At 29.0% G+C, this 12492-nt stretch overlaps 1 protein-coding gene across 1 annotated transcript; it reads right to left on the minus strand.

Annotated features, from left to right (window-relative positions):
• Nucleotides 1–7613: 7613 nt before the first annotated feature.
• Nucleotides 7614–9430, minus strand: LOC107932671 (mediator-associated protein 1-like). Its single transcript, NM_001327350.2, has one exon. The coding sequence runs from the start codon at nt 9291–9293 to the stop codon at nt 8121–8123; it is 1173 nt and encodes a 390-aa protein (NP_001314279.2). The 5' UTR covers nt 9294–9430; the 3' UTR covers nt 7614–8120.
• Nucleotides 9431–12492: the final 3062 nt, after the last annotated feature.

Here is a 12492-nt window from a genome sequence, read left to right on the forward strand (position 1 = left end):
ACAAGCAAATGTCTCTAAAATAATAACAAAATTAACAAATGTCTTTAAAATAATAAAAAAATTAACAATAAAATAAGTTTTATACAATATCCAAACAATAACAACAAAATAATAGCAACATAATAGTAAAAATGGTAGCAAAATAGGGAGAAAATAATAAGAAAATAATATTAAAAACAAAAAAAAAATAGATTTTGTCCTTTAGTGAATTCGGCCCTGCCTAGACAAAAAATGTCTTACTCGAGGCTCGATCTGTTTTTTTAAATTGACCTTATTTTTTTATCCAAACCCATTTTTCGAGCCTATATTTTTGCCCAAACCCTCTCATATTTCGGGTGAACCTTCGGGCCGGGCCGGATGGCCCAACCCATGAATAGGTCTAGATAAGCATATGTACTTTTAATAGAAAAATGGTAAGTTTTTATGTTTTTTATTTTAATAAAATAAGGTCTTTTATTTTTACCAAAAAAAAAATCTTAAGTAAAAATATGTGAAAACATTCTAAAATTTTTTGAGATTTTTAAAACATTAATATTTTAAATTTCATCAAAATTAATTTGTTTGGATAAATAATTTATTTAAGAAAAATTGGGTTATTGGGATCTTATAAATTATAAAATAATTATAAAATCAAAATAATAATATTAAAATTAAATAATATAAAACATATTCAATATGAATATCATTATCTTTGTAAAATTTTATAAATAGTTTTAATTAAATAAAATTTAAAATATATATTATAATTAAATAAAAATTATTTTTAAAGTTTATGTTTTTTATCTTATAGTGAGACTGTGTGTATTAAATCAAATAAAATTGAGAAATTTTGAAAAAGTACCTTTTTATGTGGAACTAGAAAAAGGAGATTTAACCGTTGAAATTCCCTTTTAAAATTATTCATAAATTTTGAAAATTTTCAATATATTTACCCAAATAAATAAATCTTGATAAATAAAATTCCTCCTACAAAACCCTCACAAATAATATTTTTGAGATATTAAACTATCAATATTTTAAAAAATTGATGTGTTAAAATATTTTTTTAATTATATTGTTAGAAGTTAATATTGATATTTTTATAATTATTAAAATTGCGACATGTATCAAAATAAATAAAAAAGATAAAAATATTTATATGTGTTTGTAAATATTTTCATGCAGATAAGGGACTCATTGGCTATTCCATTGGACTAGCTTTGTTTTCTTGATTTTTGGCAATTAAAGCATGGTTTTTACCCTTAAAAAATTTTATTAAATTTAAATTAATTCAATTAAAGTTTTCAAAGGGTTTAAATAAAAATATAATAGCTTAAATAAATTTAGAGGTTTATATTTCATTTTCGAATCTTAGATAATATATATTATTCTTTAAATATTTGATTGATTTGATGTTATATATCAATTAGATTTCAATTCAATTAAAAAATGATTAAAAGTTTATGTTTACTTTTATATAAACTTTTAATATATATATATATAAATTTTTAGTTATATTGTAAGTCTGTCATGATCTAATATATATAAAATTAACATATGAGACCTAACTTAGCATTCGACACGACCTTTTACAAATTCAAGTGAGACAAAAACCAAATTAAGCTGCATATACTATAGCTATCGAAACTAATTTTTTCTAGGAGTAATTATTTAATCTTTATAAACCCTAAACCATATATGAAAAATACATTGATGGTAAAAAAAAATATTGGTTGTGTCGATAGACCTTGGGAAGTGTGACGAGATATTTTATGTTTCTTGCAATGGAGGTAAAATAGCAAATAATTGTTTTTATCTTTTTGGCTCAGGGTCTCTCGTTTTAGCATCAAATTTGCCCTCCGAATCATTTACTACAGCATGCATGAAAAGTAGGTAAAAGGTCTCCACGTTGTGCATTCAAAGGTCGGCAATGGTGAAAACAACTTGAAATGTATAAAAAAAGAGTCGAAAACAACTGTTTAGATGGACAAATGCAAAGGCAACCCATACACAACTGTCTTCGGTCCCCCCTCGTAGCCCCCCTTCAACGACGTGTAGATGCAGTCACAGTTTACAACCACAGTATATTGGGGTCCCTCACTCAATTTGCTCAGCAGCAGCACACACCTTTGGTTGGTGGCTAAAATGCCTAGACTCAAAACCGTTCAGTCCTTGCACTTATCTGTTGTTACTTGACATACGGCATTAAACTTTTCTTTTTGTACATTACTGTACTTGCCCATTGCAGTTGGTAAAAGTATCATGAAGCCAAAGTTCATGGAGATTTTTGTATTTTCTTTACTTAAAAAATTGAATAAATTTATATATATACGTTAGATTAAAAAGTAAACTGATGTTTTTTTGTTAAAAAATTTATCTATTTCTACTGTTAAAAACTAGCATGTTTAACTTCAAATAATTACATGTGGCGTGCCACGTGTACCTCATTCTAGCATATAGGGACCAATTCTAATATTAGAAATGGATGAATTTTTTAATAGAAAAATCAAGTTACTCTTTAATCTAATGTACAAAAACTAATTTGCCTATTTTTTTAAGTAAATGAGATAAAATATAATCTCATTTCTAATATAAGGGCTTCTATTGTACTTTTATCTCTCTTCTTTATTTGTTAAAATGTTAGATATCATATTAATAAGATTAAATTTTATCCAAAACTATACATAATAAAATAATATATGATATTAATAAGATTAATTTAAGTGATAAATATTTAAAAAAAAAGTTTAATTTTATCAAACAACATGATTGTGTTCAATAATTAATTTTATTAATATACAAAATAACTTTCTATCATAAATTTAGTATTTAATTAAAATTCAACATTTAATTTTTCAGTTTATCAAACAAAACTTTAATTAATAGTGTTTTGATAATTACTTTTATTATATTCGTGTTTAATTAACTTATGATATCAACTCAATCGTAATACCATATTGTTAATGGGTGGTAACCTAAATTTTAGAAACATGCAAACCAGTGGCGTAGCCAGGGGGGCTGGCATGGGCCCCGGCTCCCCCTAAAATAGAAAATTCATTTTAGACCTTTGAAATTTTTTTAAAATTTTAAATTAATAAAGGTAAAATTGTACTTTGGCCCCCCCTAAAATTATAAAAATTTAATTTAATCCTTTACAAATTATAAAAATATAAACTATAAAAAATTAAAACTTTATCCGGCTCTCACTAAAAATTTTTTTTGGCTTCGCCCCTAATACAAACTACCCATTGTACTTAGGCAAAACTTTGTGATCTTGGTAGAGTTACAGCAATTACCAATTAATAGTAACACTTTTTTTTATATGTAAAAACCTCAAAATCAATCTGAAATGAAGTGATTAGAATTCGATTTCAAAATTATCCGATATAATACGTTTTTGGCTTTTGGGGCACACTTGGGTCATCAATAAGAGAAGCACTTAATGACCTATTCTATTTTAACTTTTGCAATAACATCCATAAAAAGGAAAAATCAAATGCAGAATTCCATTCTTAACTCATGCATGCAATAAATGATATTAAAAAAATTTTTAATTTATAGATTTTGGTCCTATTTACTTTTTTTGACAAAATATTTAAAATTATTCATAATCTCTTCCCAAGTTATAATTAAGAGGATAGGGCACTTTAACGTACATAAATCTGTCATCTTACACAAACAACAATATGCATACTAATCGAACTAACACTCAATTGAATTAAGCCTTGAATTCTCATATTTTGTTGGTGATGTTAGGTGAGAGAAAATGTTTCTAGAAGGAAATATGGTCCCTTCCCTAGGGCCAAAAATCTTGCAATTAATAGCTCATTTGTCAATTATAAATTGAGGACAATACACATATCGTGTAAAGGATTTTCTTAAATGCACGAGGAAACTAAATACGATATATGCTAATCAAACTTAATTATTATTAATCCAAAATATATTAAGTTGAATGTGTAAGAAATTAGTATCCATGTCTAGTTAAAGAGAAAGGCATATGCTCGCACATGCCAACCGACATAATTAAAGCTACATCTCTCTATCATCTCAATTCTCTAACTTTTACCCACAATTCTTCCTATATAAATTCAATGCCTATAGTGCTTGTGGAGTCCATGAATCAATCTCATTTTCTTCAATCCCTGTCTTCATATGTTATGACCCTTCACAACCCTTCCTATACACCACCTTTTTCCCTCTATCTCATCCACCTTCAATCCATTAATTTGCTTGTATTTTCACCTGTTCGATGGAACCAACAAAGCCTAAGTCCCGAAACCTCGACCAGTTCATGAACGAAGTCGCCCCGCCTCGGTTTATCTCGGTTTCCAAGCGTCCATTGACGACAATGTTGGCCACCATAGCCGAGGAAGAAAAAGATTTCAACGACAATGAGGTCGTTAAAGGACGACGAACATATTCGTCGTCAGTGTGTGGCAAAGCTGCTATATGTTGTCTTTCAAGGGAACTTGAAAGCTCCATGTTATTGTTCCTCATGCAAATGGCCAAAACAAATTAAAATTAATAATGGTTGCTATGGCTAAATAATTAACATGAATAAGTAGATTAGGTGGAGCAACTAATTTTGCTATGTTTTTACAAAGCAATGTTGGGATTGTTTTTGCCTTGTTTACATCATTTTTTTCCATCGTGTCTTTTTTTTTTTTCCCAGGAAAATTTCTTGACCGCAATGATGAGTTCAATTGTAACCAGCAATAAAGATTTCACGTTCTTCTAATTATTTTCTCTGCATTTTAATACGTTTAACATAAACTAATCATGAAATAGATGCCATGGAACGTTTTGAGGAATACACCTATGCTATATACTTCCATCAAACAAGACAAAATATTTGATATGTTATCGATATATATAAACACAAATGAGATGATATTATATGATTTATACTGATAATATCAAATATTGTATTAGAAAAATAATTTTTTTATTGTTTATAGTAATTGATATTGATGAAAGTTTTAGTACTAACTAAATTATGTTATTTGACTTCAAATTTCTTATTTAAACTCTACAAGAAGTTGGTTGATTTTGCTTTCTTATTTAGAACCTCCAAAACCTTCCCTGCGTAGGGAATAGCTGAAACCCAAGGCTTCCCAAATGGGCAAAAGAGTAAAGCATATTCTAAGGATTCACGTTCCTCACATCCCTTTGGATACCAGTGTTGTCCATGTCTTGACCTTCTTACCAAGTTTTCTTTAGTGGCCATAACATCGTGACAGACTCTCCAAATGACTTTTCATGAAGACCATCCAGAAGAGTGATTCGCATCAACATCACTGGATGACGCTGAGCTCAAATGGGTAGAATGTTATGAAAGTAAACGGTACTCTAACTGAACATCGTAAGAACTATCCTTCAAGAAATGCCAAATCAGTTTATCGCTTAATGTTAGGGGGGCAATGGGAAAATTTTCAGATAGTCTAACTTCCTTCTTGTGAAAAGAGAGACCAACTTAAATAGAGTTCCGTATTCGTGAAATAAGCTTGATCAAATCTTTGAAAAGCATTGGATACATTTTAAGGTGATTTCACATATAAGTTCAAAAAAATTAGATAGAGATTTGAAATAATTTTTTTATAAAGTTGGAGAGTAAAATAAATTATTATGTTAAAAGAATAAAATTTTTTTTCCAAAAATTTCTTTAGGAACTCTCTATTAGAGTTGTCTATGGGCCGGATTAAAAATTTAGGTCCATTTTTTAGGTTGAGGTTAATTCGACCCGAAAAATGAGTCTAAAATTTTGTCCAAACCCAACACAGATAAAAATGCTAAAATTCGAGTCCGAACCACCCATGTTAAAAGTTTTTATATTATTTTTATATAAAAATAAATTTAAAAAATATAATACATCAAATACACTAAAAACATTAAAATAAATGTTTCCCAACAAATAAAAAAATTAAAAAAAACTTAAATAACACTAAAATAAGTGTAACTTAGTAAACAAATATCTCTCAAATAATAACAAAATTAATAATAAAACAAGAGTTATACACTATCTAAACAATAAAAACAAAATAATTACAATATAATAACGAAATAATAATAAAAACAATAGCAAAAAAGTAAAACAGCAACAATTATTTTTTGCAAATCCGGCCCAACAAAAAAAACTTACTCAAGACCCAGCCCAAGCAAAAAACAAGTTTTATTTTTTTGTCCAAATTTTTTTTTAAACTTATATTTTTACTTAAATTCTTTCACTTTTGAGACAAAACGACTTAGCACGTGAACAAGTCTAATTTCGATAAACTCTATCACATACCTTGCAAAGATCCAACAATAAAGCTATGATAGCTTTTGGGCCCCTCTTTCGCTTTTTTATTGGATGGAATGCTCCATAGGCAACGAAAATATTATCTTGAATGTCTTTTTGGTACAAAATGTATTTTGTCATGTTAAACCAAATGAGAATTTCAATGCTTGTAGAAATTTCTTTACTACATTTTCACGTTGGAATGATAATGGATCGGTTTGATCCATTTTGGAGAAAAAAATTATCGTTGCTTTGCAACATTAAGATTTTTAAAATTCCAAAAACTGAAATTGAACAAAAAATAAAGATAATTTTTACTTACACTAATTTTTATGCAAAATATTTAAACAAATTATACATTGAATAAAATAAAAAAATCTAGTTCAATTAGCATGACAACAGCTATAGATACTTGCCTAGTGCAACTCATTACTTGAAAGAGAACTCAACCAAGTCACTGACACCAATGTTTGCACATTTCTACGGTTCACCCTCGGAGCAAACATCTAATATTAACCCCCTCAAAATACGCAGTTCTATTTTAACTACCATGTCTGGAGATTTACTAGGACAGCCCTACATGCATCATCCAAAATTTGAGCTTTGGATGAAAATTATATGTTAGTAGGAATAAAATATGAATGGTTTACATACTGAGAGATGCCAAATTCATGATAGCTAGGAGCAAGTAACTATCCACCTTGATTCAGTTTCTCAGCAGCAATGCCAATGACAGCAATCTCCTGTAATTAGGTTACTATACATGAACAAAAAATGTAAAACCACCATTTAAAAGAGCCATGTTCAACTGTGCTCATTTCCCTAACATTGAGTTCGAAAACAAAGCAAAACCATCAATTTCATGCAGTAATTTTTCCTACACCCTTGTTCTCCAACTAAAGCTGTGCTAAGGCTACACCCCTTATTTACATTCTCTAAAAAAACAAAAGAAAAAGGAAAAAAAAAACCCCGGGAAAGCTAACTAAATAGTAAATACATACACTTTCAAAAGCCTCAACTTGAAATATGTTCAAGTATCAGTAGGAGACAACCAAGACATTTCAAATAACTACAATGTGGAACGATTATTAGGCTATACCAAAGCATATGGCCAAACAAATATAACTACATAAGTATAAACTACAATAAAATAAACTGAAAACAGAGCAAATGCAGCAATCATAGGATACATTCACATAGCTAAGCAAACCTTTTACGATGTTGCATTTATTTTTTAAAACCATATTGATAATCAGTGAGGTCAACTATCACCAATGTTCCTTGCAGGAAAGAAAAAACTAGAGTTGCCCATGTTTCTTTTACAAACAGCAGTATCACTTAAGAACGCAGAGTAGTGATTATAAGAGCATGGCACAATACATGCATAGTACAATAGTATAAACAAAGCAGAGCTGGTGGATGATGTATCAAAAGGAAAATGTGGCATATTAATGAAAGGATCAGTTCACAACAGTTCAAGTAAACAAGGGAATAAAATAACCATCATGCAGAAAGGCACTATAGCAGCAAGAAATTCATGAATAAAACCATAAAATACAATAAAATGAAACAAATTAGAGACAAAGAAAATAAAATAAAAGGATTAAGCAATTCCAAACATAACAAAATATGCTTAACAGCGACCTATAACGCATATAAGCGACCAACAAACGAAGAAGCAGCTCCATAAGTTACTCTCTATGCAAGAGATGAATATTATCCCAAAGTTACCAATATTATGAGCTACAGATACCCCCCATGATTGGCAACATATAGACAGCTTACTTATCTAATAAGCACAAAAGTTTAAACATTTCTTTAAAATGCATATAAAAATATCATTACTTATTATACTAGCACTCTATTTGTCTTCAGACTTGTAATATTCCAGCACCAACTTAGCTTGCTCAGTGACCAATTCACTTCGCTCCACAAACAGCTCCAACTGCGCAATTTGCAATTTCCTCCATTTCGCCTCCAAAGCCGCCTTCTTTTCACCATCAACCATATCCAACCCGAGCTTTACAACTGCCTCTTCCATGTCAGAGACACCAAATCTCTTATCAAACAAACTACGAGAACTCTTAGACACCACCTTATCGGCCTCTATTGGCACTGCATCGTATGTTTTCTTATCGGGTGAAGAAAACTCTGCTTTCAATGCAACCACTGCCTTGTTATTCCCCTTGGCTTTCCCATTCGACTTAGCAGCTGAAGACTCAACTTTTCCACTAATCCCTTCTTTGCCCCAAATCATTTTCGACAACTCAAAAGCATTCTGCTCATGGGCTTTAGAGAAAGTTCGATCCTCGCCCTTTTTACCCTTACCAGCATTGTTTTCGAATTTCTTCTTTAACCTTCTAATCTTATCCATCATTTGTGCTTTGGTAACATCAGTATGAATCGATTTCTTGACAAAATTATAAAATGCATTCATATCAGCACAAGGGTCAGCTCCTTTTTTAGCAGAATAATCCAACATACCTTTCAACAAAGCAATCTCATCATCTTCACTGAACAACCGCTGAAAAAGCTGCTTTTTTGCATCTTCACCGGTCTTTTTCACCTCCTCCGCAGCAGGTGTAGTAGCCAACCCTTCTTCCCCAACCTTCTTCTTGGGTCGTTTGGCTTCTTTAGCATCCAAGTCCAACTCCCCAGGCCGTTTAGATGAAGAAGCCCTAATGGGCGAAGTCAAGGGCTTATTAGATCTGGGTTTCTTCGCATTCAAACTTTCCTCCATAGGTTTCGTCGCAAGAGGTTTAACATTCGGTGTAGCGGTGTCGGATTCGGATTCGGAATCAGAACCGGATTCATCAGATTCATCGTTAACGACGCCAGGCGTAGCGGTTTCCGGCTTTCTGGGTGGTGGGCTCTTTTGGATCAATGGAGTTGACTCGGTTTTGGGGTCTTCCTCATCTTCTTCCTCAGTTGAAGACCCTTCTTCTTCTTCCTCTGAAGAAGTCACCTCTTCATCTTCTTCAGAGGAAGAAGCGGCTGGTGGGACTTCAATGGGGTTTGAACGTTTTGGTGCCATCGAAAAAGAGAGAGGGGGGTGGGGGAGAGGCTGCTTAGGGTTTTGCCTTGTTTGATGATTTAACAGGGAAGGAGGCAATAGCAAATCGGGAGTATCAGAGTTTATTTTGATTTCGTAAAGCTACCCTATTTTTTTTCCCTTTTCAAATGGGCTTTGGATGTTGGGCAATGGGCTATTAGCATTCTTATTTTATTAAAAAAAAAATTAAGGCTCAATAGTATCTCAAATTTTTTCAAAACAAAATAATTAACTTTTTACTTTTTTTTCGCACTCACTTTGGTACATAAGTTTTCAAAATATATCAAAAAAGTCCTCAAATACTTTAAAAAAACAATTAGGCCCCTGTATTTTCTTTGCACACAATTGAGTACTTAAACTTTTAAAATGTATAAAAAAAGCTCTCAAACTTTAAAAAAAAAAAGGCAGTTAAGCTATTGATTATTTTTTGCTCAATTAGGTACTTGAACTGCCTCTAATTCTTTTCAGTTAAAGTCACCATGTGTCACAATCACAACGTGACATGTAGCAAAAAATGATTAAAAATAAAAATAAATAAAAGTTATAAAATTATTAAATTTTAATAAAAAAACTATAAAAAAATATTGAAAATTAAAAAATTTTTAAAATTTTAAAATTATATAAAACTCGTAAAAAATGATAAAATATGTAGAAACATAGAAAAAAAATTAATAAAAAACTATAAAAAATTTTTATATAGAAATATAAAAAAATTATAAACATTATCGTACTAAAAGAAGCATTTTATAAATTTTCTATAATTTTTATTATTTTTTATTTTTTATAAATTTTCGCCATATGTTTTGATGGGTTGCGATATATGATGACTTTAACTAAAAAACAGTGGGGGGTTGTTAACTTTAATGGTCAACAGTTAAATTAGTGATTAAAGGGTATTTTTTATGCATTTTATATTTTTTTATGATTTTTATAAAATTTTATATTTTTTCTAACTTTTAATAAATTTTATTTTTTATATTTTTATTAAAATTTAATCTTTTTTATAAACTTTTTGCCACATGTCACACCGTGGTTGTGGTACGAAGTGGCTTTAATTAAAAAAATTAGGGGTAGTTAAATTTAACAGTCAACTATTACAATTTATAACCAAAGGGCCTTTTTGATGCATTTGACAGTTCAAGTATCCAATTGAGTGAAAAAAAAATCAGGGCTTAATTGTTTTTTTTTAAGTTTGAGGGCTTTTTTTATGTATTTTGAAAGTTCAAGTACCCAATTGAGTGCAAAAAAAAAAGTAGGAGCTTAATTGGTTTTTTTGAATTTTTTAGGGCATTTTACATACTTAAGTAAAAAATTAATTAATAGATTTAAAATGTTTAAAAGAAATTGGTTTTATTTTTTTGTGAACTATAAGAAAATGGCAAAGCCCAACAGTAACGCGATTAATATGACTTGAATCTATGTCACATTTGAGACGGTGAACACTTTCTGACTATCAAGCTAACACACGGGTTAAAAAAATTGAAAATTTATGATAAGAAATAATGTTGTTTGGTGGCTTTCTATGTTATTATAATTAAATACAAGGTTATTGATTTTTTTTTTGGAATTTTCTTGATTAAATTCTTTTATGTTACTTTAATTAGCTTTTATCCATTGAAATTTAGTATGAATTTTTTTTTAAATTACAACTATAATAGGTAGGAAATAAATAAATAAATAAGTTGATAAAATAATAATAAAAATAATATTAATAAAATATGATGGTTTTGATGGGTATAAAATATAAAATCCTCAACCCTTTAAGAAAAATAGTGAAAAAGAGACTAACATAAATTGTTAATTATGCAAGATTCCTTTAATGTTAATTAATTGATGGATAGCACTTAAGTTTGGGCAATCATGTAATGAAATTTTGCCATTTTGGGGCTAAGGGCCCATTTTATGTTCTTCTTGATCTTTGGTGTGTTGGGCTTTACTAAACCATGTTTTTCTTTTATTTTGTAGGTTAAGACTTGTTCATGAATTGAGTTATTGTTCAGATTCGAAGATCTACCTAAAATTTGAAAAGATTTGAGCAAAAATATTAGGCTCGAAAAATGAGTTTAGACAAAAAATTAAGTCCGTTTGAAATATGGACCGAGCTCGGCTTGAACATTCAAAGCCTAAGCCAGACTCATTTTAAAGTTTATTATATTTTATATTATGTAATTTAGAATACATTAAAAAAATAAACATATACTAAATATATGATACTATTCTAATATAAAAAATAAAATATTGTTAAGATGACTATATAAATAATTTCAATAAATAAAAAATATATATAATTATTAAATATTAAAATAATATAATATAAATTTAAAAAAATTAAAAAATAATATGGGCGGATCTAAAATGAGCTTGGATAATCTTTTGCAAATATGAGTGAATTTAGACAAAATTTTAGGCCAATATATCGGGTCAGCCCGAGTTTGGACAAACATAATGTATGTTAATATCATACTTAGGTCCAACTTGACCTGACTCATAGCACTTTTAATAATTGAATATTAAAAAATTTATATATATTAGTTGTAATATTAAGACCTTAATATTTTTAATAACTAATTTTTTTATCCGATTATGTGTATGAATTAAATTACATTTAATTATCTTTTAAATATATTTTTAATAAATTTTGTAACGTTTTGTTAATAATATGGTTACAAAATTAAAACATAATAATATATTTGAAAAAAATGATAATTGTTATTAAATTAAATTTAAATAAAAATTTAGCCATATTATTTACACCCTTAGGCTCTTAACGGCCTTTGTTCATCAAAACTTCGACGATTTTTGTTTGCTTTATTCACCAAAATAAATCTTGACATATCCACCTTTGAGTTTCAATCGTATGGCTGAGACAACGTCACTCGTTCATCACTATCGAGATGTTTAACAGACATTAAATGTAGTAGTATAAATTTAAATCGAGCCAGATCAAAATTTTCACTTAAAATCTTGACTAGAATAAAATGTGAGTTTTAATTTTTGTCTAAGTCTATTTTTTGAATTTACATTTTTATCTAAATTCTATTATAATTGGAGAACACCTTTAAAATTGGATAATAATATAATTTTTGAACAAATCTATTTGATTTGTAAATGAATAATGAAAAGTATTCATTTATCATTTAAATTTAAATATAACAACTTTTTTTTTTTTGGAATCGGTGGT

This window comes from Gossypium hirsutum, chromosome A01 (genome assembly GCF_007990345.1).
Source record: "Gossypium hirsutum isolate 1008001.06 chromosome A01, Gossypium_hirsutum_v2.1, whole genome shotgun sequence".
NCBI classification, from domain to species: domain Eukaryota; kingdom Viridiplantae; phylum Streptophyta; class Magnoliopsida; order Malvales; family Malvaceae; genus Gossypium; species Gossypium hirsutum.

What these genes read in the sequence shown, in the direction of transcription:
- LOC107932671 (NM_001327350.2), bottom strand. Translation starts at nt 9,293, where the DNA reads ATGGCACCAAAACGTTCAAACCCCATTGAAGTCCCACCAGCCGCTTCT.